The sequence below is a fragment of the Microtus pennsylvanicus genome, chromosome 18 (assembly GCF_037038515.1).
Source record: "Microtus pennsylvanicus isolate mMicPen1 chromosome 18, mMicPen1.hap1, whole genome shotgun sequence".
Classification (NCBI taxonomy): domain Eukaryota; kingdom Metazoa; phylum Chordata; class Mammalia; order Rodentia; family Cricetidae; genus Microtus; species Microtus pennsylvanicus.
In genome coordinates, this window is record NC_134596.1 from 16,144,860 (window position 1) to 16,165,608 (window position 20,749).

The 20,749-nt window shown below is 50.0% G+C and overlaps 1 protein-coding gene across 2 annotated transcripts in view; it reads left to right on the forward strand.

Moving 5' to 3' along the window:
- The window catches only part of Pcsk6 (proprotein convertase subtilisin/kexin type 6), a 183,694-nt gene that overhangs the window by 160,660 nt on the left and 2,285 nt on the right, over positions 1-20,749 (forward strand). For both annotated transcript variants that reach the window (XM_075953248.1, XM_075953247.1), the window contains 6 exons: positions 3,170-3,272; positions 4,762-4,958; positions 6,723-6,810; positions 11,077-11,180; positions 16,087-16,216; positions 20,281-20,393. In XM_075953248.1, the coding sequence (XP_075809363.1) occupies positions 3,170-3,272; positions 4,762-4,958; positions 6,723-6,810; positions 11,077-11,180; positions 16,087-16,216; positions 20,281-20,393 (735 nt within the window). The remainder of the gene's footprint in view (positions 1-3,169; positions 3,273-4,761; positions 4,959-6,722; positions 6,811-11,076; positions 11,181-16,086; positions 16,217-20,280; positions 20,394-20,749) is intronic.

The following is a 20,749-nucleotide window of genomic DNA, read 5'->3' on the forward strand; positions in this document are numbered from 1 at the left end:
GTGGGGTTGTGATCTACGTTAGCCAAGCTGTTCAGAACATTCAAACGCTCCTTCTGCTGGGAGCCTCTGCTTGGAGTGATACACAATCACCCTGACTCAGGAAGCCAGGCCTCAGAGTCAGTTTCAGCTAACTGAGGAGAGATACAAAGCAGGCAGAATGACAGATTGCGACAACAAAAACAGATGCTCGCGGAGAGAATGAGTTACAGCCGGACCCCAGCATTCCAGGGAGGGCAGCGGTGGTTGGGGGGAGATGCCTAGCCAGGTGGATCTGATTCAGCGTGTTTTGTGGGTGATTTGAAGCTTGATATTTGGCTTTTAAAAGCATCCAGAAAGCCACATGCTGGTTGATTGGTTGGTTTATGAATCTGATAGCTGCTCTTGGATGGACACTGTCATATCCCAGCCTCTCCAGCTGAGGGCTGGCGGCTGCCCACGGCCTTGATGCTATTCCAGAAGTCTGCGGGCCTGGCTGTCATGTGAACCCAAGCTTGCATAGGGCTACTCTGTAGAGATGGCTAATAAAACTTTCCACCCTGGGAAGGCCTGAGAGGGAGGGGCAGCTGGAGGTGGCAGGTGACATCAGCATCCTGTAGACCAATGCTGGGGATGGCCCAGTCGAGGCCCCGCCCAAAGCCATTTAAGTTTAGGGACTTGCTAGAACATTGTGCCTACAGGTGGTGAGGGCATCTGCCCTTTCTCCCCTCTCCCTTTTCTAATACTATCACAGTTCAGCCACCAGCAAGTATTTACCTAGCGCCTGTCCCACACAGATACAGCCTAGTGACTTGCAGTGAACAAGCTAGACCCCATCCTGTCAGACCCCATTCTATCTGTGAGGAAATGGGACTCATGCCCCTGTTCCCCCAACACCCTTAATCTTCCTAAAATGGAAGACTGTTACTGAGCTTGGGATCATAGTTTATACTCTAAGAAGCCAAGTTTGGCTACCCATCTTTAAGAAGCCAATTAAAACAACCAAATTAATGGCAAAAGGGCAGGAAAAGGAGATCTATTCAATGTAGCCACATCAGGAGAAGGGACAAGGAAATCCTCTGACCCCACCCCCACAAATCCATGTTCAAGGTCCTGAAGTGAGATTAAAGTTTAGGTGGATGTCTAGGGATGCACACATCTAAGCAGTCCTGATTGGGTTGTGGTTCTGCACACCACCAACCCATCCTTGTCTGGGCTTCATCCTCATCCTGTGAGGTGGTCTGACAAGCTGTCCATCTCTTCCCAGTCGACAAGATCCCCCTCTGGCTAATGCTTTTTCCTTCTCCCAGCATGCGATTCCAGGGGGTGTGTTGTTTCAACGGTCTCATGGCCAGACAGAGACACAGTGTCTCTTTAGAGTGTATTCCTTTATACCTGGCTGGTTGCGTTGTTACCTACTGTCTTCTGTGTCTTATAGAGAAAGCAAAAGGCAAGCCCTTTAAGGGACTGGTCAACAAGGCCACAGCAGAATGTCACCGTGCCTGGTGGGTGGGAAAGTAGCCAAACAATATTGTGATGGGGTGGGGGTGTAGAGGTGTCCCAGCAACTGACTTGGGGTGAGGCCAACAAAGTAATAATAATAATAATAATAATAATAAACAGTCTTAGAAGGCAGAGTGAGGATGTGGCTCAGGCGCTGGATTTTGGAAGTGACAGGCATGTCTCTCTAGGATACAAACTAGGCCAGCCACCACTTGGAAAGACAATCTAGAACGTCCAGGAGAAGACCTCAGCTCTGCAGGGGTTCTGGTGGGAAGAGAATCAGGTGGAGACCCACAATGAAAACTGGGAGGGATCAACAAAGGTGAACCTTAGGAAAGGAAGCCAGCTCTAAGTCTGGGAGGGCCTGCAGAAAGGGAGGGCGAAGGAAGAGGCCTCTATGTTCCTCAGCAAAGCCCACTGTGGGCTGGGAGAATGAGGGCATCTGTCTTCATGTTCCCCGTGAGATGAGGGGCCCAGCACATCAACTCTTCCTTGCTTCTGAATTCACTCCCCATCCTCTACCAACACAAGCTTAGTCTTGTTCCTTCTGAAGTCTCAGAAGCCCCCACCCTGTGCCGTGCCTCCTCTGCCCCCTCCCTGCATCTCCAGGGATGCTCCTCTGTATGCACAGTGGAAGCAGACCCACAGGAAAGGCAGAAGTCACCTCAGGCTGGCTTCAGCAGCTGAGAATCTGCAGTCATGCCCACTGCAGCTGAGGAGGCGGATATTAAAACCTGTCTCCTCCCTGTGGGGCCCTGGGGAGAACCTAGAAGGTGACAGTTTTCTGGAATTCATAGAGCTCCCTGCGCTTTTGGATGACTTTCCAACAACATGGAGCCCACAGTTACAATTCAAGTCACCCGAGGAGACTTGAGGGAAGACATTGGTGGCTTACTGCTGACAGCTTGCGTGAGGGAAACCAGAGGGCAAAAAAATGCAGCAGGAAGAAACTCAGTCCACAGTCACCATAAGCTTCATCCAGGGCCAGGTTCCCACTGTCCCTGTCTCCTTCCATCCTGTGCAAGAGCGGGCTCAGCAAGTGTGGGAATGGAGAGACGCCTTCACCCTTCCCAGGCATGTCAACACCACAGTGTCACAGCTCACACCCAACGGTGTTGCTTTGTTTTCCACAGTGCCCATAACAAGGTGACTGGTCCCATCATGATGGCTCTAATGCCTCATCTCTAGGTGATGGAGGAGGGTCAGCTGTCTATGTGTTACTCTCATTGGTTAATAAAGAAACTGCCCTGGCCCTTTGATAGGACAAAAAATTAGGTAGGTGGAGTAGACAGAACAGAATGCTGGGAAGAAGGCAATGAGGCAGATGCTATAGCTCTCCTCTCCAAGATGGACGCAGGTTAAGATCCTTCCCAGTAAGCCACCACCTCGTGGTGCTGTATCTGGGATCTCAGTTCCCATCTCTTCCCTGGCCTTGGTCCCTCACCACCCCGGCTGTATCACTTGCTCTCATATGCCTTTCCTCCATAGAGGGTCAGGACGGCTAGACTCAGCCCCCTGCTGTGACCGCATCCTATGAGTAGGTCTCTGGTGTAGTAGCCCCTGTAAGACATCACTCTTGAAGGAAGTTCCCTGGACCTGGGGGCTGTGGTAACCTGACAAAGGGACCCATGGGCTGGACTGGATGGAGAAAGCATCTCTCTGGGTGAAAAGAAGTGCTTGTGTCTTTAAGGTGTGTGCCATCCTGAGTGCGGTAACAAAGGCTGCGATGGCCCCAATGCAGACCAGTGCTTGAACTGTGTCCACTTCAGCCTGGGGAACGCCAAGACAAGCAGGTAACAGGTGGCTGCAGCTGCTTTCCGCATGCCCTAGGGCCCTGTGTTGTAGCACTGGGGTGGCCATGCTGAGCTGTATAATCCTCCACAAAGAAATTGCATCAAAGGGTTACAGCTCTGCATTTTTTTTTAAAGTTTAGTATCTTGGTTCTGATCACACAGGAGATACAAGTCCCTTATGGAAAGGTGAGAAGATGAACAGTTTGCTGGCAGTGCTTAGATGTCATTCTGCATCCATACTGGATCGTACTGAATACACATGCCTGCTCAAAGAGGATTGTAGACAAGACCCTGTACTATAGGCCTCAGAGGACCAGCAGGGTGACATGGTTCTTGAACAGGCTGCAGCTGGGGGTATGGGTTTCCCTGGTGGCTTCCTAGAAAGTCTGTATAACTTCCTATTCCTTGAATGAGGCCTCTGACAGACCTAACCTGGGATGACCAGCCTATAGCCAATTGTCCCAGCTTAAACTGTCCCTTCTGTGGGGAGTGTGCAAGCCTCAGACCCTTGTACCATGCCCTAACAGACTTGAAGCTGCCCTTCGTATTTATCCAATGCACAAACCTTTCTGAGCCTCCACCATGGGCTGCATAGGTCTCACATAAAAGGCCAAGGTGACAGCAAAACAGTGCTGGACACCTTAAAGATCTGGATGGCAGATGAACCTCAACACTGCTGATGCATGTTCATGAGGCCAGTAGGGGGTGTGCTGCACACAGTGGTGGTCAGATGCAATTTCACTGTATCTGGCGTCCCCACCCAAGACCCAGGAAACACCCTGGCTCGGTGCAAGGACAGTCATCTGCAGCTTCATTCATTGACCATCAGACTTGGTCTACGAAGGCATCCATGTAGGATTTGACCCAGTCAGAAATTCTGAGTCAAGCTGGGCAGTGGTGGTGCATGACTTTAATCCTAGCTCTGGGAGGCAGCGGCAGGCAGATCTCTGAGTTCAAGGCCAACTTGGTCTACAGAACAAGTGTCATGATACTCAGGACTACACAGAGAAACCCTGTGCCCCCAAAAGAAAACAACCCCCCCCAAAACAAACAAACAATGAAGTTCCTAGTCAACACCAAAGTCTTAGTGCCTACAGAAAACCAAGTGGTTTTCAGAATGGGAAAGAATTCCTGTTTTGTCTTGTCTTGTTTAGACAAGGTCTCCAAATGTAGCCCAAACTGACTTTAAACTCAGAATCCTATACCTCAGCCAAGTGTTGGGATTATACTTGTGAGCCACCAGACCCAGCTTGTGGAATCGAATTCCTGTTCTTTAGACCTGCCTGTTTGTACCCAGGACACCTCCCCACACTGCACCCAGTGAGCAAACATAGGGGAACATACTTTTGACTTAACCTTACCCCAGGATCCTGTGTCCTTGGCATTTTACCCACCCAGCTATGCAGCCTCAGCCCGTGCAAGAGCCACACAGGGTGGGCACGGGATGGTACTAAAACAGAGAGACCCTCACCTGCTCTTGGTCCCACAGGAAGTGTGTGAGCGAGTGTCCCTTGGGCTACTTTGGGGACACAGCAGCAAGACGCTGTCGACGATGCCATAAAGGATGTGAGACCTGCCTGGGCAGGAGCCCAACACAGTGCCTGTCTTGTCGCCGTGGGTTCTATCACTACCAGGAGACAAATACCTGTGTGACCCTCTGCCCTGCTGGCCTTTATGCTGATGAGAGTAAGTGGGCTGTCCCCAGACACAGAATGAGGGAATTGTCCACCTCCCTACCCCGCCTGTGCCCCTGGGGTGTGCTCCCCTCTTCTGGGAGGATTTGCTGGGCCCTTGGCTTCCTGTACTCTCTTGGTCTTGTCTGGGACTTTTCACCAGGCTAGGGGCTGGGAGTGGGCAACCACAGCATTTAGCATCTGCAGCATGCTGCATGCTCTGCCAACACACTGTTGAAGTAAGCCCTGCACACTTGAATTTACTCTATTAAGGATAGGATGCAGAAAAGGTAGCTCGTCCACGGGTCCCCAGCTCAGCCTCCCTTGAGACACCGGAAGAGGATGCCCTGCCACCTGTCTTGTCATCTCTCATCCAGGAAAGAGTGCTGTGGATGTCAGCACAAGTTTACATAATTGGGAGATGGAAGCCCCTAGGAAGTGCTATGAACTCAACTTGAGATTCAGAGGCAATCCTCTAAATGCAGCTGCCCCTGTTGACATGTGGGAGTCAGGTCCCAGGAGGTCTGGGGAGTGTCTGTGTGACTCTTTACAGTAGTGACCACACCCTTAAGAGGGGAACACTGTCTTCCTTATCTTGAGTTGAAAAGGAGTAAGAAGTCCCTAACTAGTAATGACACACTCAGACTTAGAGCAGGAAGCCAGATATCCCGCTAGTCCACCTGCCCGGGCAGATGTGAGGGATGGATGGGCAGGAACTCCAGCGTATGTTTTAGCAACCGGCCTCACACTCTGAAGAGGTGGAAGAGAAGGTTTGTGTTAAATGGACAGGTGATGGCTCTCGAATATGCTGAAGACTCAGAGGCTTGGCAGGCAGCAACCCTGACCCTAGTCCTCCTGTTTGTCTCCCTGCTTGATCTAGCCTGTCACTTGTTGCCATGCCTGTTAACCCTGGGGAGAAGCAGCCAGGAAGTCGGCACCCTTTAGAGGGGAAATGGCATGTTACCCCTCTTCAGTTCCCAGCTTCGCAGACTCTTGCCTGGGCTGCCAGCCAGGCTCACTTTGAGCCACACACACAGCTTCCTCACTTTCCAGGGCAGGTCAGCCATCCTTCACCACTGTCCTTCCTGAGCACCAGCTGGGTGCTTGTGATGCCACCCCAGGACCCCAAGGAGGCTGCACAGAGGAACCAGCAAGGGCCCTCAGCTTATGGGCCTGGCGTGTAGCAGTAGCACCAGCTGGGGGTTGGTGCGGCAACAACAAAACTGAGCTAGGACATAAAGCAGGGATGTGCAAGCGGGAGTTGGCATGACCCAGATGCTCCTTCCCGGGAGGAGGCATAGAGCCCTGCCTCACTAGAGAGGTACCAAGCTCTCAGTGAAGACTCCCGTGAAGGACTCACCGGGAAAGGGGCTGCTGGCCTCCAGCGTGCCCCGAGGTCTATAAAGACCTGCACCTGATTCGAGTGTACTCAGCCAGCCAGGAACTGACTCTGGTCCATTAGCAGAATGAGAGTGTCTCCTCTAGGAAGGGACCACCTCTGAAGCCTGCTGGCCCTTTGAGGATTTGATTGACATATTCCAGATAAGGAATGTGGAATTAGCCACCCAGATCTGCTGGTCCTTTGAGGATTTGATTGACGCACTCCAGACAAGGGATGGGGAAGAGCTGGGTCCTTGGTTAATTTCCTGACCTGCTCTGGAGAGGGCCCTGGGGAGAACTGTCTTGCCAAGGCTGCCTACAATGCTGGAGCTCACTCTCTACTCTGAGCCCCTCCCCCACGCCGTCCTCTGCTCCCCATCTTCCCGCCTCTCTCCAGGTCAGAGAAACTGCCTCAAGTGTCACCCAAGCTGTCACAAGTGTGTGGATGAGCCTGAGAAGTGCACTGTGTGTAAAGAAGGATTCAGGTGAGCCTGCTCTGAGTGGGGGAAAAAAAAGTGACAGGGTCCGTTCTGTGTTTGCTTCCTCAAGGGTTTACGTCTTTTCCTGAAAGCTAAGATGTCTAAGTCCGGGAGCCGAACCCTGGCTGTCAAGTCAAGGGACTGTTGAAGAGAAGTTGGAGGATGGTCAAACTTTCTAGGCTAGGTTTGGAGAACTGGTTAGGTGACAGTTGAACACATCAGGTAGGAATAGCACAAGTAATAAATACCTAGAGACAGAAATCGGGGTTTAAACAGAAAAGCAAAGCAATCAAGCCACTAGGGAAGTCCTACTTCTACCAAGGCTGGGTGGCCACAACTAAGCAGGCTAAGCCTCTCTCCTCCCATTTTATATTCCCTCTAGTGTGGAATTAAAGGCGTGTGTGACTCCCTGGGACTGGGATTAAAGGTGTGAGAATTTGTTTCTGCGTTGATCTTGTGTAGCCTAGGGTAGCCTTGAACTCACAGAGATCCATCTGACTCTGTCTCCCAAATCCTGGAATTAAAGTTATGTGACACCACTGCCTAGCCTCTAATGGCTTAGTTTTACCCTCTGATCTTCGGGCAAGCTTTATTTATTAAAAATAAATAAAAAATCCCTACACTTTATCAATCACAACCACGTTCAAGAGTACAAATCTATTACGTGTGTGTCACCATTGACCTCTAGTGGCTTTAGCTTAGCCACTGGTCTTCAAGCAAGATTTATTTATCAAAATACAAAGAATATACCACTAGAACCAGGTACAATAGAGTTTGCTGTTGGGCGGTGGGGAGAGATTTCTAGGAAGCTTGGGTCACTTTCCTTTACAATAGTAAACCCCCTCTGCTCCCGTTCCCCTCCTGGCCCAGGTCACAGATTCAGTGACTCTCCCACCCTCCCTCCTGGCCAGCCGGTTCTCTTCTTCTCTCTTATCACCCCTCAGTGTTTTTCATCTTCAGCCAGAGAATGAGTTTGGCTCTCTGAAGATGTCTCATAGATTCTTGATCCTCCCAGTTCCACAGAACTCAACCCTTTAAAATTCAGTATTAAAAAAAAACAAACAAACCAACCTCTTTTCAGGCTAAGGAATCTTCTTCAAACAATGTATAATCCTTTTGTTAGAATCATCCGGTGCACCTGAGTTACATTTAGTGACATCAGATGCATACCACCAGTTACTCTCCAAACGTTTAGAAAGCACGTATTAAAGTTAAGCTTTGGACAGCCCGTACAGAGTGGCCTAGCACCATGGTCTTCATGGAAAGGAAGAAAGTGAAGGAGTCAACATGGTCAGTACCTTGACAGACATAGGAACCTCAGGGGTTTGTGTCCAGATGACAGTGAGCCGAGGTGAAACCTGAGCCCCCCTGCGTTTCCAGCAGATGCCAAGTGAGGGGATGCTGTGGTCCAGCCAGGGAGCAGCAGGTGCATCCTGAAGGCCACGCCCCACTTACCCAGCTAGCTCAGCCTCTCTCCTCCCACTGATGCTGAGACTGGAATTCACAGCAACAGTGAAGCTCTCTGATGAAGAACAGTGGAGGAGAACTCAGAGAGCATCTGCTCTTACTGCAAATGTCCCCGCCAATGCTGCCCCCTTAACCTGTACAGCAACTTACGAAGTCTTTAGTGATATTCATAGTTTTCATGCAGAGGAGGTCAATGGCTTTCCCAGGAGGCTCCATGTGGCCGCCTCGGTGACACTGCCCTCATCCTGCCCTTTCTTTCAGATCAGAGTTTGGGTGACAGGCAGGGAAAGTAAGAGCTTCCAATGTGGCAAATCATACCTTCCATTCTTTAAACCTGTTGGCCAGACAGGACAGGTTTAGAAGCAGAAGGATCTACTGGTCCAGGAAGATAATCCCCCAAAGGGAACAAGGTTGAGAGAGAGGAGACATTTTACTAGAGGCCTTGACGGGCAGCTGGGAGAGGCCAGCTTTAATATCTTGGGCCCATCTAGCACTGTCATCTACTGCTATGGACCCTCAACTTCTAGGCTACTAGCTGAAGGTGTAAAGGACAGAAGACTCCATGAATCCAACTCCCCAGAACCTGTTTCCCAGAGGAAATGTGCCAAGGGGTCCAAGACACCTATTTCTATGTCCTGTGGAGAAGAGCGAAGTCAGGTAGATGCAGGGCAGGAAGCGCCTCTCCGGCAGAAATCCCTGGGCAGATGTGATGGTTGCAAGACCAATAAGCATCCATAGAGGAGCACAAACAAAGCAGGGAAACATCGCCAGCCTTAATCCACAGAAAGCTTCCTTTTATTGCCCAATATCCTCTTCAGCTGTGACTTCAAATCACTGCCGTCACGTCACGGCTGTGAGAGGACAGCCGCGCTGCGGCCTCCTGGCCATCTGTCTCTTTAGGGGGATAAACACTGGAGAGGTTCACGGGGAAGTGTCGGTTATTACAAACATGATTTAACCGGCCTGCGTGCTGGCCCTGGCACCTAGTGAGACAGGGTGTCAGGTGAGCATTGGGCCATCTGTGGAGAGGAGGAGAGGAGTTTGCAACCCTTATGAACATCACCCCACTGGATGGAGGTGCAAAACCCAGGGGCAGGAGGGGTCTACATATGCAGCACAGCACACTTGCCCTCTGGTCATCAGAAGATGGATGGGTGGGCACCCACTGGATACCCCGTAAACCCCAGTGAATATCCCAGAAGTTGAGAACTCAGTTCCCTATGCTGGCCCTACTTCTGAGGCTACTCCCAGGCCTCAGATTGCAAACCATTCTTGCTTCCAACTGGCTGTCGGAGTTTCCTCAGCCTCTCCTTGATATGATTGCTTTGCTACAACCGCTTCTAGAATAGGGAGACACTTCCTTACTTTAGCCATTTATTATACAAGTCTTACAAAGGAAGTGGGTTGAAGTGGTATTACCCATAGCAACACTGGCAAGATCAGGAACTTAAGACCTTCCATTCCTGAGGAATTGGATGCAATACCCAACCATCAGGTGGATGGGTATATTCTTTGTCGCCAAAATGGGTCTTGAACTCATGGTAATCCCCCTGCCTCAGCCTTCTCAGTCGTGTATTTGTTCTTGTTTACCAACCTGAAAGCTCCAAATCATCTCCTTTGTCATTGCCATGGAGACTCCATTATGGAGGCCTGAGTTAATGTTAACATCATTGGCCATTGGTAACCGATTCGACCTTCAGTCTCTTTCCCCTCCTCTGAGGTAGGGGTGGTGGGGCCGGAAATTACTGCCTCTCCGATCAATGGTCTGTTCACCTGCAACCAGTGCCCCACCATGGAACTGCTGTAGAGTCCCAGCTACCAGTTATCTCATTAGCACTCAAAGAGACACTTATCACTATCGATTCTAGAGCATTCTGGAGCTATGTGCCAGGATGAAGCCTAAATATATATATTTCTAATTATAAATCACATCACAGCAGGCCTTCTGGATCTGGCAGACACATCCCAGAGCCCTTGCTCAATCTGTTTATTGGCAAACCCATTTAAAACGCGTGCCTCAGACACAGTACAATCCCAGGAACCAAAGAAATCGTAGTCGGCGACATTTATTTACACGGCTGTGTGCCAGACACCGAACGGTTATATACATTTGCTCGGCCCGTCTTCCAAGCAGTGTTATGTTGTAACAACCAATTACCAGGAGGAAGCGGGTATCTTGCCTGGGGTTGCGCAGCTGGGAAGCGGTGGAGCCAGGTCCTGCATGGGCGGTATAAGCTCAGTTTGTGTCCACGATGCCTTGCTGGGCTGCCTGGCTAAGGGAAAGGTTTGTAGGCACTGATGGGGTGAGAAGGGAAAGCAGAAGCCACATGTAGTGGGCTGCCAGCTGCCAGGAGGGGCTCTTGTTTCAAGTTCATGGAAAACAGCAGAGTTTTAAGTAAGGAAGAATCCAGTGCAGATCGAGGACTGAAGGCCAGCCTTGTGGCCATTACCCTCAAAATGTAGACAGACCCTTTGGTTGCCACAGTGACAACCGCTCCATGCTCCAGTTTCTGGGGAAAGGGGTGTTTCTAATTCAGGTCTTAGGAAATGCTATGGAAAGAAGTCATCCTGGTGTAGGAGAAGGCTGGAAGCTTTGGCCTCCTGCACCAGGATGGAAGCCCCAGGACATCCAACTGGCTTCAGGACAGCTTGGCCAGCTTGCATTAGCTGGGAACCTCCAGTAACACAAAGCATGGTGCTTTGGTAACTTTCATTTCCTCCCGTGAAACGCATTTGAGGACAGATCATAATTTAATTAGACTTTCGGGACACACATGGAAATGAGCCTTATTATCTTTTTACCAGCCTTGCACGGGGCAGCTGCATTCCAGACTGTGAACCAGGCACCTACTTCGACTCTGAGCTGATCCAATGTGCGGAGTGCCATCACACCTGTAGAACCTGTGTGGGTAAGCTGCCAAGGCTTCTGTCTCGTTGGGCATTTGCATGCACGGTCACCAAGGTGAATAGGCCAGCTACCTTGAAATTCAGGAAGTTCTGTAACTCTGTGGATTTCTGCATTTATTACAGATGTAAACTCAAAGGCGAGGGGCTTAAAGTGGAGCTCAGGGGAGAGCATGTGCCTCCCATGTAGGATGTACGGGGGAAATAGACTATAAAAACACAAGGGTTCTCCCAGCCTCCTAGGGCTGCACAGGAAGAATGAGGAGTTACTATTTAATGAATACAGACATGTAAGGTAGAGGAAATGAAAACTGGCCGCCCACTGATGCGAATTCAGTAATGCCGCCCAACTTTACACTTCAAGATGGTTGAGATGATAAAGTTTATTAAGTACCTGATACCTACCAAGAGTTTTTTATTATTATTATTAAAAACAAAAACAACAAAGAGTACAAAGACCCACTCTTAGCAAGCTGCCTGGGCTCCCCAGCCTTAAAAACAGCCGTGCCACTAATGTTTGTAGGCAAGAAATAAAGGCTGTGTAGCAGCTTGTGAGCTGGCTTGCCTCTAAACTCTACTCGTGCTGCAGAATTAAACTAAAATGCAGTACCATAAAGATTGAGAGGCTTCGGAAGGGGGTGGGGACAGATCCGGGCAGGGTGCGATAAGACAGAACTTCAGTCCTGTGTACCCATCTCCACTTGTTTGGAACGTTTTATTCAGAGAGGAAAAGACTGCCATAAACAATTTTACAGGCATTATAGTTCCCCACTGAGATTATAGCCCAGATGTCTCCGGGCACAGTTTATGCAGGAGATAGCAGCGATTTCATTCATTTTATTGGGTTTCGTCTTGCAGTCATCCGCACGCACCGTGAGTTATGTGCGCAGATACGTTCCAGGTGAAGCGGTCTCCACAATTCCCTTCCTGCCCCCAGCACTTCGCTGCCTTCTATGAAACTCACACAAGATGGAGTTTTTGCTACAGTGACAACAGAAGAATTAGGTCTCAGCTAAATCTCATTTGCCACAAAACCATTTATTAGAAGCGCCAGGAGGCAGGCGCTGTCGTTCTCCTTATGTCCTGTGTGAGCCTCATGAAGGTTATCAGTTGTGCTACCCAAGTGGACATGCCGGAGATCGCAGCATCCACAAGCCTCCTATGGGAGAGGTGCCCTCCTCCACCCCATCCCCAGACAGCCCCAGAAGGACCCAGGCTTAACCTTAGGGAGAATCCTTTCCACGGGCAGCTGGCAGCTTTTCCCGCCCGGTTGTCCTGCTGCTTTTTATTTCCTGTGTTTAGTTCCGGTTTAACCCAGGTTGTTTAAGAAGCGTCTCCAGTGCCTCCTACTTAAATGTCAGAGTCACTTGAATCCATAGCATTCAGGCTTGTGGTCTATAACTCTTTTGATTTCGATAATTCAATTCTCTTTTATCTTTTTTTTTTTTTTTTTGGAGAACCCAGACTGTCTGGCAGCCAATGGCTGTATTGGGTCACTTGTAGGTTTTCTTATCTCAGTTCTGTATCTCCTCCATCATCTGAAGAATTCAGTTCAACAGCAGGCAGTTGTAAAGCTCTCAGAGGAGAGGAATTCTCCACGTCTCCCCGTGCCCTCTGGGCTCTTTTTTTTTTAAGATTTATTTATTTATTATGTATACAGTTCTGTCTGCATGTTTGCCCGCATGCCAGAAGAGGGCACGATCTCATTACAGACGGTTATGAGTCACCATGTGGTTGTTGGGAATTGAACTCAGGACCTCTGAAAGAGAAGCCAATTCTCTTAACCTCTGAGCCATCTTTCCAGCCCATAGGCTCTTTTTAAACTCCCTAGAACACATGTAACCCACGGCAGCGACCGGGACCAGAGATTTCTTTCTCCACTCAGAGTCATCTGAAGCCCCTTGCTCCATGTCAGACGAGGTCTCCCTAGAAGCACGGTGTCTGGTGACATCTTTGTTACAGCATGGTGGCCTAGCCCACAGCATTCTGAGTACACTGAGCTTCCTGAGAACAAGAGTCTTGACCATATCCGTTGTTGGTGCCCAGAGTCCTGGCATGAAGTTGTGATCCTTGGCTCAGGGTTGATGAGTCAACCTATAGGAGAGGAAAGTGCCACCCAGGATAAGTGGCAGCCAGCAGGCATGCCTACATGCTCGCTAGGGTTAGAAGCAGTGTCCTAAGCCCTTGGGATGGTTGATCCTGGCCTGTGCCTGAGAAGGCACAGTAAGCACTAATGAGTGAAAAGAATACCAGGGCCGGTCCAGAGAGGTTCCGAAGGAAAAGAGAGACTTTCCACCTTAGCGCTTCTCACAGCATGTTCTGGGCTTCTGAGCAAGGCTCTGTGTGTCTGTTTGTAACGGCCCTAGCACCATGGGTTAGCAGAAGCATGGCCCATTGGGCTGTTACCGCGAGTGCTGAGGGGGTTCCTAAAGCGCCTGGAGCCCGTAAAGACTGAATGGAATCCTTGAGGGGTTTTGAATATAACATTCATAACTAGTGGTTGTGGAAGTAGTTTCATAGACAATGTGCTTATCAGCATTTTTTTGTTGTAACAGACTACATATAACATAAAATTTACCATCTTAACCATTTTAATACTTTTTACTTATTATTTTATTTTATTTGGGTTTTGTGAGGTTTTGGTTTTGGTTGTTTTTTTGTTTTGTTTTGTTTTTTTTTTTTGAGACAAGGTTTCTCTGTGTACTCCTGTTTGTCCTGGATCTCATTCTGTAGACCAGGCTGGCCTCAACCTCAGAGATCTGCCTGCCTCTGCCTTCCAAGTGGTAGGATTAAAGGCATGTGCCACCACCAGTTTAAAAAAAAAGTTAGTTGATATATCTATACTGATTTTTTGAGACTCCATATTATAATTCAGTGCATGTATTCATGGGTGAAGACTAACAGGATCATTAGCATTTCCGAGTTCCCAGATACTGTCATTTGTATGTGTTGAGAACCCTCGAGCTCTTCTCCCTATCTGGAAACATGACTGGGTGCTGGATGCTAAGGTTGCCCTATTCTTGCCATAGAATTGTTTCCATTACTGTTCTTCACTAGCAAAACATTGTAGCGAAATGCTTGACCAAAGCAACTTAGGGAAGTCTTGACTTTGGTTCTCAGTTTGAGGATGTCATCTATCGTGGCGGGGAAAGCATAGGAGCATGAAAGGCTCTTGCCGTGGTAGCAGGAGTATGTCAGTTGGCCATGCTACATGCACAACTAGGAAAGAGAATATTGGTGCTTAGCTGGCTGCCTCCTCCACTCCCCCCCCCCCTTTCTGTTCTGTCCTGCACCCCAGCCCATGGGATGGTGCCACCAGCACTAGAAATGCCCTCAGGGATAAGTCAGAGGTGTTGCCGAGGTGATTCTAGATGCAATCAAGTTGTCGGTCAAGACATCACAAGCACATTAGACCAGCTTCTCCTCTGCAGTTCCTGTTATTCATACTCTCTCTATGCCTGCCATGCCCGCGTGGCCATTCTCAGATGGAGAGTTTAGTGGCATTAGGCACATTATTATGTGACCAATACCACCATTCATCTTTGGGGGTTTTGTCATTTTTCCCAACTGAGCCTGCAACCAACAATTTTTTTCTAGTTTTTTTTATTTTCTGGTGGTGGGGATTTAGCCTCGCAACTGGGCAGTGTTGGTGTACACCATGGATCCCAGCACTTGGGAGGCCAAGGCAGGAGGCTCTCTGTGAGTTTGAGGCCAGCCTGGTCTACAAGAGCTAGTTCCAAGACAGGTTCCAAAGGTATAGAGAAACCCTGTCTCGAAAAACAAATAAATTTAGAAAACTGAAAAAAATGAAGACTCGGTAGGTTGTCCTTAAATTTATAATCCTCCTGCCTGTGCATCTTGAGTGCTGGGCCTGTAAGTGTGCACCACCACATCCACTTCAGAGTAACCATTCGGTTTAATAGACTCAGCATTATCTAGGGGTATTGCCTAATGGTAATGAGCGCACCTTACGTATGTGAACCCCAATACCACCACCAAAAAAGTAACGAGCATTCAACTAGATACAAGCATCCATTCCCATCAGAGGGACCTAGGCTGGAGGAAGGCCAGCAGGGCTAACAGTTGAGCAGATGAGGCACAGGAGTACGACAGTGTCGGGCACTGGTTGTCCCTGAGGCCCACAATAAAGTGACCCTTCCAGTTTGAGGGGCTGGGAGCTGGCCACACAACCACACCATAGGGGGAAAAAAGAGACTTCCTATGGATATTCTTGTCCATTACAGAAGCCCAAAGATAGGAGGAGCCCTGGGGATCACTGGTTGGCCTAGCCTAATTAGTGAGCTCCAAGCCAAAAAGAGATCTTATCTCAAAAGAGGCAGGCAGTATTCCTGAAGATGACTTCCATGATTGCCACACGCGTGCACGCGCGCGCGCGCACACACACACACACACACACACACGCACACACACACGCGCACACACGCCTTCATTCCCATGAAGAGAAGTAGGAACCATGTGGAAATAGTTTGGGTACCGTGTCCAGTTTAACCCAGTGAATCTCAGACACCATCACTTCAGTGTAATTGAAAAAGCACGATTAAAGTCCAGCGTGTTTGGGTTTTACCCGTCCAGCACAACTCAGTTCGGCCACCGCGCCTGTTGAGTAGCTGCTGCCCTGATTCTAGCTGAAAACTGACAGGAAAGGAAATACATAGAATCAGTCAGTCATGATGGCCCAGGTAGTGCTCCCCACTGGGCTCAGCTTAGGCCTCTGATGTCCCCATCTGTGAAGTAGGGAGGGTGATCTGTTTCCAGTCACATGGAGAGCTCTCACTGAGCTCCTGGAAAGTTTCAGCTGTGTGGGTGGGCTGGGGACCTCTGAAGATTCCCACAGATGTTCTAGAACACCACACATGTCCTTGATGTCTGCTTCTTTCCCACACCTGTCAGGGCCCAGCAGAGAAGAATGTATCCACTGTGCAAAAAGCTTCCACTTCCAAGACTGGAAATGTGTGCCAGCATGCAGTGAGGGCTTCTACCCAGAGGAGATGCCTGGCTTGCCCCACAAAGTGTGCCGAAGGTATGGTCTTCCGGGCTGTGGCCCGGGCTGGCTGGGAGTAGTGGTCATCTGGGCATTGCAGAAGGAGCAGCTGGATGGCCAGGTGTGGTGTTGCTTTTCCTGGAGCCTAGGGGACTGACATGCTTCGTCACCCGCAGCTTAGGTGCAGAGGGCAAACAGAAAACCATTTACTGAGGAAGGGATGCCTACAGTTAGTGATTGCCAAAGTCGCAAGCCAGCTGGCAGCCTTCAAGCCCCTCTTAATGCCTAATTATTTGTGAAGCACTTACCATATGCAGCACCGGGTAGCTGTGGGCTAGGACAGGAAACAGGATTAACTAGGTGCTGCCACACAGCCCTCCCCAGCAGCAGATGGTACAGGGCAGTCCTGCTCAAGCCATGGTGCAGGGTGCTTTCACCCTGTAGGTGATCAAGGCAACCCCATGTATGGGAGTTAACGCTTTTTCTAAGTCATATAGTTTAGACAAAAATAAAACAACCCGGTCATGTCCTCATGGCAAAGCCAGTCCTGGCTGAGACACATGTGTTTAAACTTTCTTGCTGTCTTTCCATTCCTCCATGAGTGCATGCACTTGGCGAGGTAGACTTAGCATGTCCCCTGTACTAAGGCCAGGCAGGGAATAGGTTACCAAAAGCCAGCCACAGCATTGGGGATAACCACTATTCCCATTGTTAGGAGTTACCAACTTGTAGTTGTGTTAGGTATGTTTTCAAGGTCAAACAGATGTTTTTTAGATAGACAGGTGGTCTTCAAACACTTCAGAGATCTACAGAACGTGGCACTTAAGATGCTTTAATAACATAAGGTTTTTTTATGACAGTGAGACATGTCTGCTCCTGGCAATACTGTGCGAGTGCTCCCTTGTACTGTGGGACACAGGCTGTTCAAGGAGCAGATGTGTGCTTTAGTCTGCACTTAGCTGACTGGGAATGATGCCAGGTGAGGACATCAGAAACAGGCCAGGAACTGGAAAAGCAGAATATGGTTTGAGAGCAACGGGGAGACATTGAAGGTGATGGTGCCGATGCAATGGAGGGGTGGTCTTGGAGGAAGTGGAAGTAGGGGACTTCTGTCTGCAAAAGGCTCAAAGCAAAGCCACTCTGGGACACTTGTGTCAGGACAGGCATAAGAGCCCAGTTCCCAGGCCCACTGGCAAAGCTCACAGTGAGAGCCCATGCCCAGTTCCCAGTCCCAGTAGCAAAGCTCACAAGTGAGGTCTCCCTCCTGGGCTCTTTTAAGAATGACACTGGGTTGTCACCTGAGCTCGAATGCATCTACTTGATGCTGAGAAAGAGGGGTCAGTGGGGCGGGGGATCTTACAGGTGTGCGAGGGCCGCACCCTGCTGGGTTGGTTTGAAACACGGATCTTAAGCGCCTCTTCCTGCCACGCCGAGTCCTGTGTGCAGGGCCGTGGACACAGCTGTCTGTAGTAAACCTTTTATTTCACAAGCCAGCTGGTTTAGTGATAATTAAAGCAAGGACAGCAGCACAGGGACAGCATGGAACTTAATGATGATAATCACTTTCATTTGTCAAGTGCCCCAGACTCCTGGGGGATGCCGACTGTGGCATCCAGAAGCCATGGTGTTCAGCTGCTAGGAGACAGAAGGGAGGCCAGCCCACAAATGTTGCTTGGACAGAAGTTCCTGGGTGCTAGTTTCTGTCTGAGGGGACACTAACAATCCCAGAGGGAGGTTCAGCCTCAGATTGGAGCTGATCTACCAGATCCTGGAGAAACACCCCCAGGAGCCTTGCACGGACCCCCAAGTGATAAAGCACCAGAATGTCACATGATTCTGTGCCACAGAGCCTCTGGCCCTGAGGAGCCTCTTAAGTGTGAACCTTTCCTTAAAGGCAATACACATGATTCTGGATGCTTCTCTCAGCTCAGGCAGCTGCAGATGCCAGCGAGCCACAGGCATCCTCCAGGCCCCAGAATGCTACCTGGTACCACGCTTCCCCTACAGAAGAGCCAGGGAAGCCACAAGGAAGACCTAACTGTCCAAGGGATAGATAGATGTGGAAGCCAGAATGATACTGGCCTGCTTGTCTGCTAACTTGAATACAAAGAAGACAGGTGGATGCTGAAGCTGAAGGCAGTTTGTGACAGTGTCTCAGGAGAACCATGAGCCACACTCAAGACCCAGTAAGGGGATCTCTGGCTCCCAAGCAAGGACCTCTTGAAAGAAAACGAGAGCAACTCTGGATGATTTGCTCCAGGGGTAGACTTATCACTCATTCCCCCAGCCCTCGCCATTCTCCCCACTCCCCCGTGGTTACAGAAGTCCTCAGGGTGTGCTTCCTGCCTAATTTGTACCCAGACTGAAACTTGATGGGGGCTCTTGAAGCAGGTGGCACATGTCCCACTCTTTCCTGATAGGGGGTGCCTCCTGCTGTGGTACAGAGAGGTCTGTAGTGAGCCCAGCTCCCCCTCCAGAATTCGGCAAAATAAAGTTGCCATGGTGTTTTAGAGGTGAAGTAGGTACTACAGAAGAGCCATAGGTATCCTGAAAGCCCGCCTGTCATAGAGACAACTGCCAGTACAGTATTATGCCGGTACAGTCAGGAGCTGGAGACAGGAGGCATTGGGGGAGTAGGGTATGGGAGGTATCAACTCTTTCTCAGGAAGCGTGCTCAGTTCTCCAAATGAGCACTCCGGATGGCCAGCACCACTTCAGGGCCTCCAGAGACCTGTGCAAATACCCCAGCTGAGCCTGCCTGGGCTTCTGGCTGCAGAGCCCAGCTTGCTCAGATGTGATGTTTGCGCTGCAGAAATAGAAACCAGAAGCACCTGCCATCCCGCTGAGCTCAGTAAGCGGTTTGTGAAGAGCCGAGCTGTGTCTGGCTTGGGTTCTCACTGCAGGCTACTCCCTCCTGTAGTTGTTCATGGTTGAAACAACGTTCAGCCAGTATCTGGGAGTCCCTGGGCCCCAGCCTCCCAGACAACCAACATCCTTTGAAATGACTAGCCGGGCATGCATGCGCATGAAAGGTGCCTGGAAGATCAAGGGACCTGTGTCCTCAGAACCCTGTGGGTACTATTGGGAGACAGTGTAGCTAGAACCAGACGCCAGGGACTTCCCAAAATTGCACAGAAGTAGAGAGCTCCTGTAGCCAGGTAGCAGCGCCTGAAAGTGGCTCCCTGGGCAACTTACACACTGATCTGAAACAAGGACTCTGGCTAGTCTGGTGTTCTCCATTGCATACGGAATAAACACCCACCTTATCCAGGTTGAGGAGATGTTGCTCTAGGGCTTCTTGTAGCTCCTACAAAACCCCATCAGGGGCATTTCATCACTGAAGGCCTCCTATAGGTGACAGCAGTCATCTGTCTTAAACATGGGACCCCCTAGGGCAGGCCAAATCATGGCTGAGCTAGGCTTCTTCCCCTCCCCCAGGCCTGTTCCACACTTAAATGACAGTAGCAAAGGAAGTGGGAAGCAGATAGGAGCCACTATGGAGCCCTGGTCTCCTGAAGCTGGGAATAGCAGAGACAGCTTGGGTGCACACACAGCACTGGGTGGGTATCATGCAGTCAGTTATGCTAAGTTGCTTCTGTGGAGAGCCATACCATACGTAATTCAGGCTCACGCCACAGGCTGGTCTCAGAGCTTCTTAGCTTTACCAGTGTAGCAAAGAACACCCACAGATCAGGTATAAATGAGCCCACGTTCCCATGAGACTACTGAGTGTGACCTGAGGTCATAGCAGTCTGTAGTTGCTGGGGCCAGGCTGGGCCAGGATCTTCTATGGAAGGCACATGTGGAGAGTGGATTAGTGTCCACTATGATGTCCAGGCATGCCACAGGGAGTCTCAAAGAACAAGGCCTGGCCTCCTCTCCTGGGAATGCTCCTAACAGCTGACTATGACTGCTTTCGCCTTCCCCTGGTAACAGGGAGGCTGAACAAGAATGATGTACGCTTGGTGCATGTTGGGAATGCCCACTCCACGGAGACCAAAGCTGAGGGCTTGGGAGTATATGCTGGGGGGGTTCTGGAATAGGAACCCCATGTAGTAGGGCCTTTTCCTCGGACCTCAGGAGGAGCTGATGTCTTCCCACAGATGTGACGAGAACTGCTTGAGCTGCGAGGGCTCCAGCAGGAACTGCAGCAGATGTAAGGCTGGCTTCACGCAGCTGGGGACCTCCTGCATCACCAACCACACATGCAGCAACGGTGAGCACCAACAGGGTGACCCTCAGAGCTGCCCATGAAGCAGTAAAAGGGGATGAGAAAGAACAGGCATGGCTGCCCAGAGTAGGGGTGCTATCTATGACTTGTTTGACCATCTAGTTGACTACATAACTTAAAAGAAGTTTTGTTTGTGTACCGTTCCCACTCTTCTGACCTAGGCAGGCGATAGGAGCTTCCCCCTAGGAAAGGCCTGAAAAACCCCATCCTCAAGACTAGAAGAACTGAGTTGAGCCCCACGCTCAGCAAAAAGAACCCAGCTGTGCTATGGGAGGGCCTTGGCTCTACAGACAGATGGTAGGGGGTAAGAGGACAAATTATGAAACTAGAAACGCAGAAGA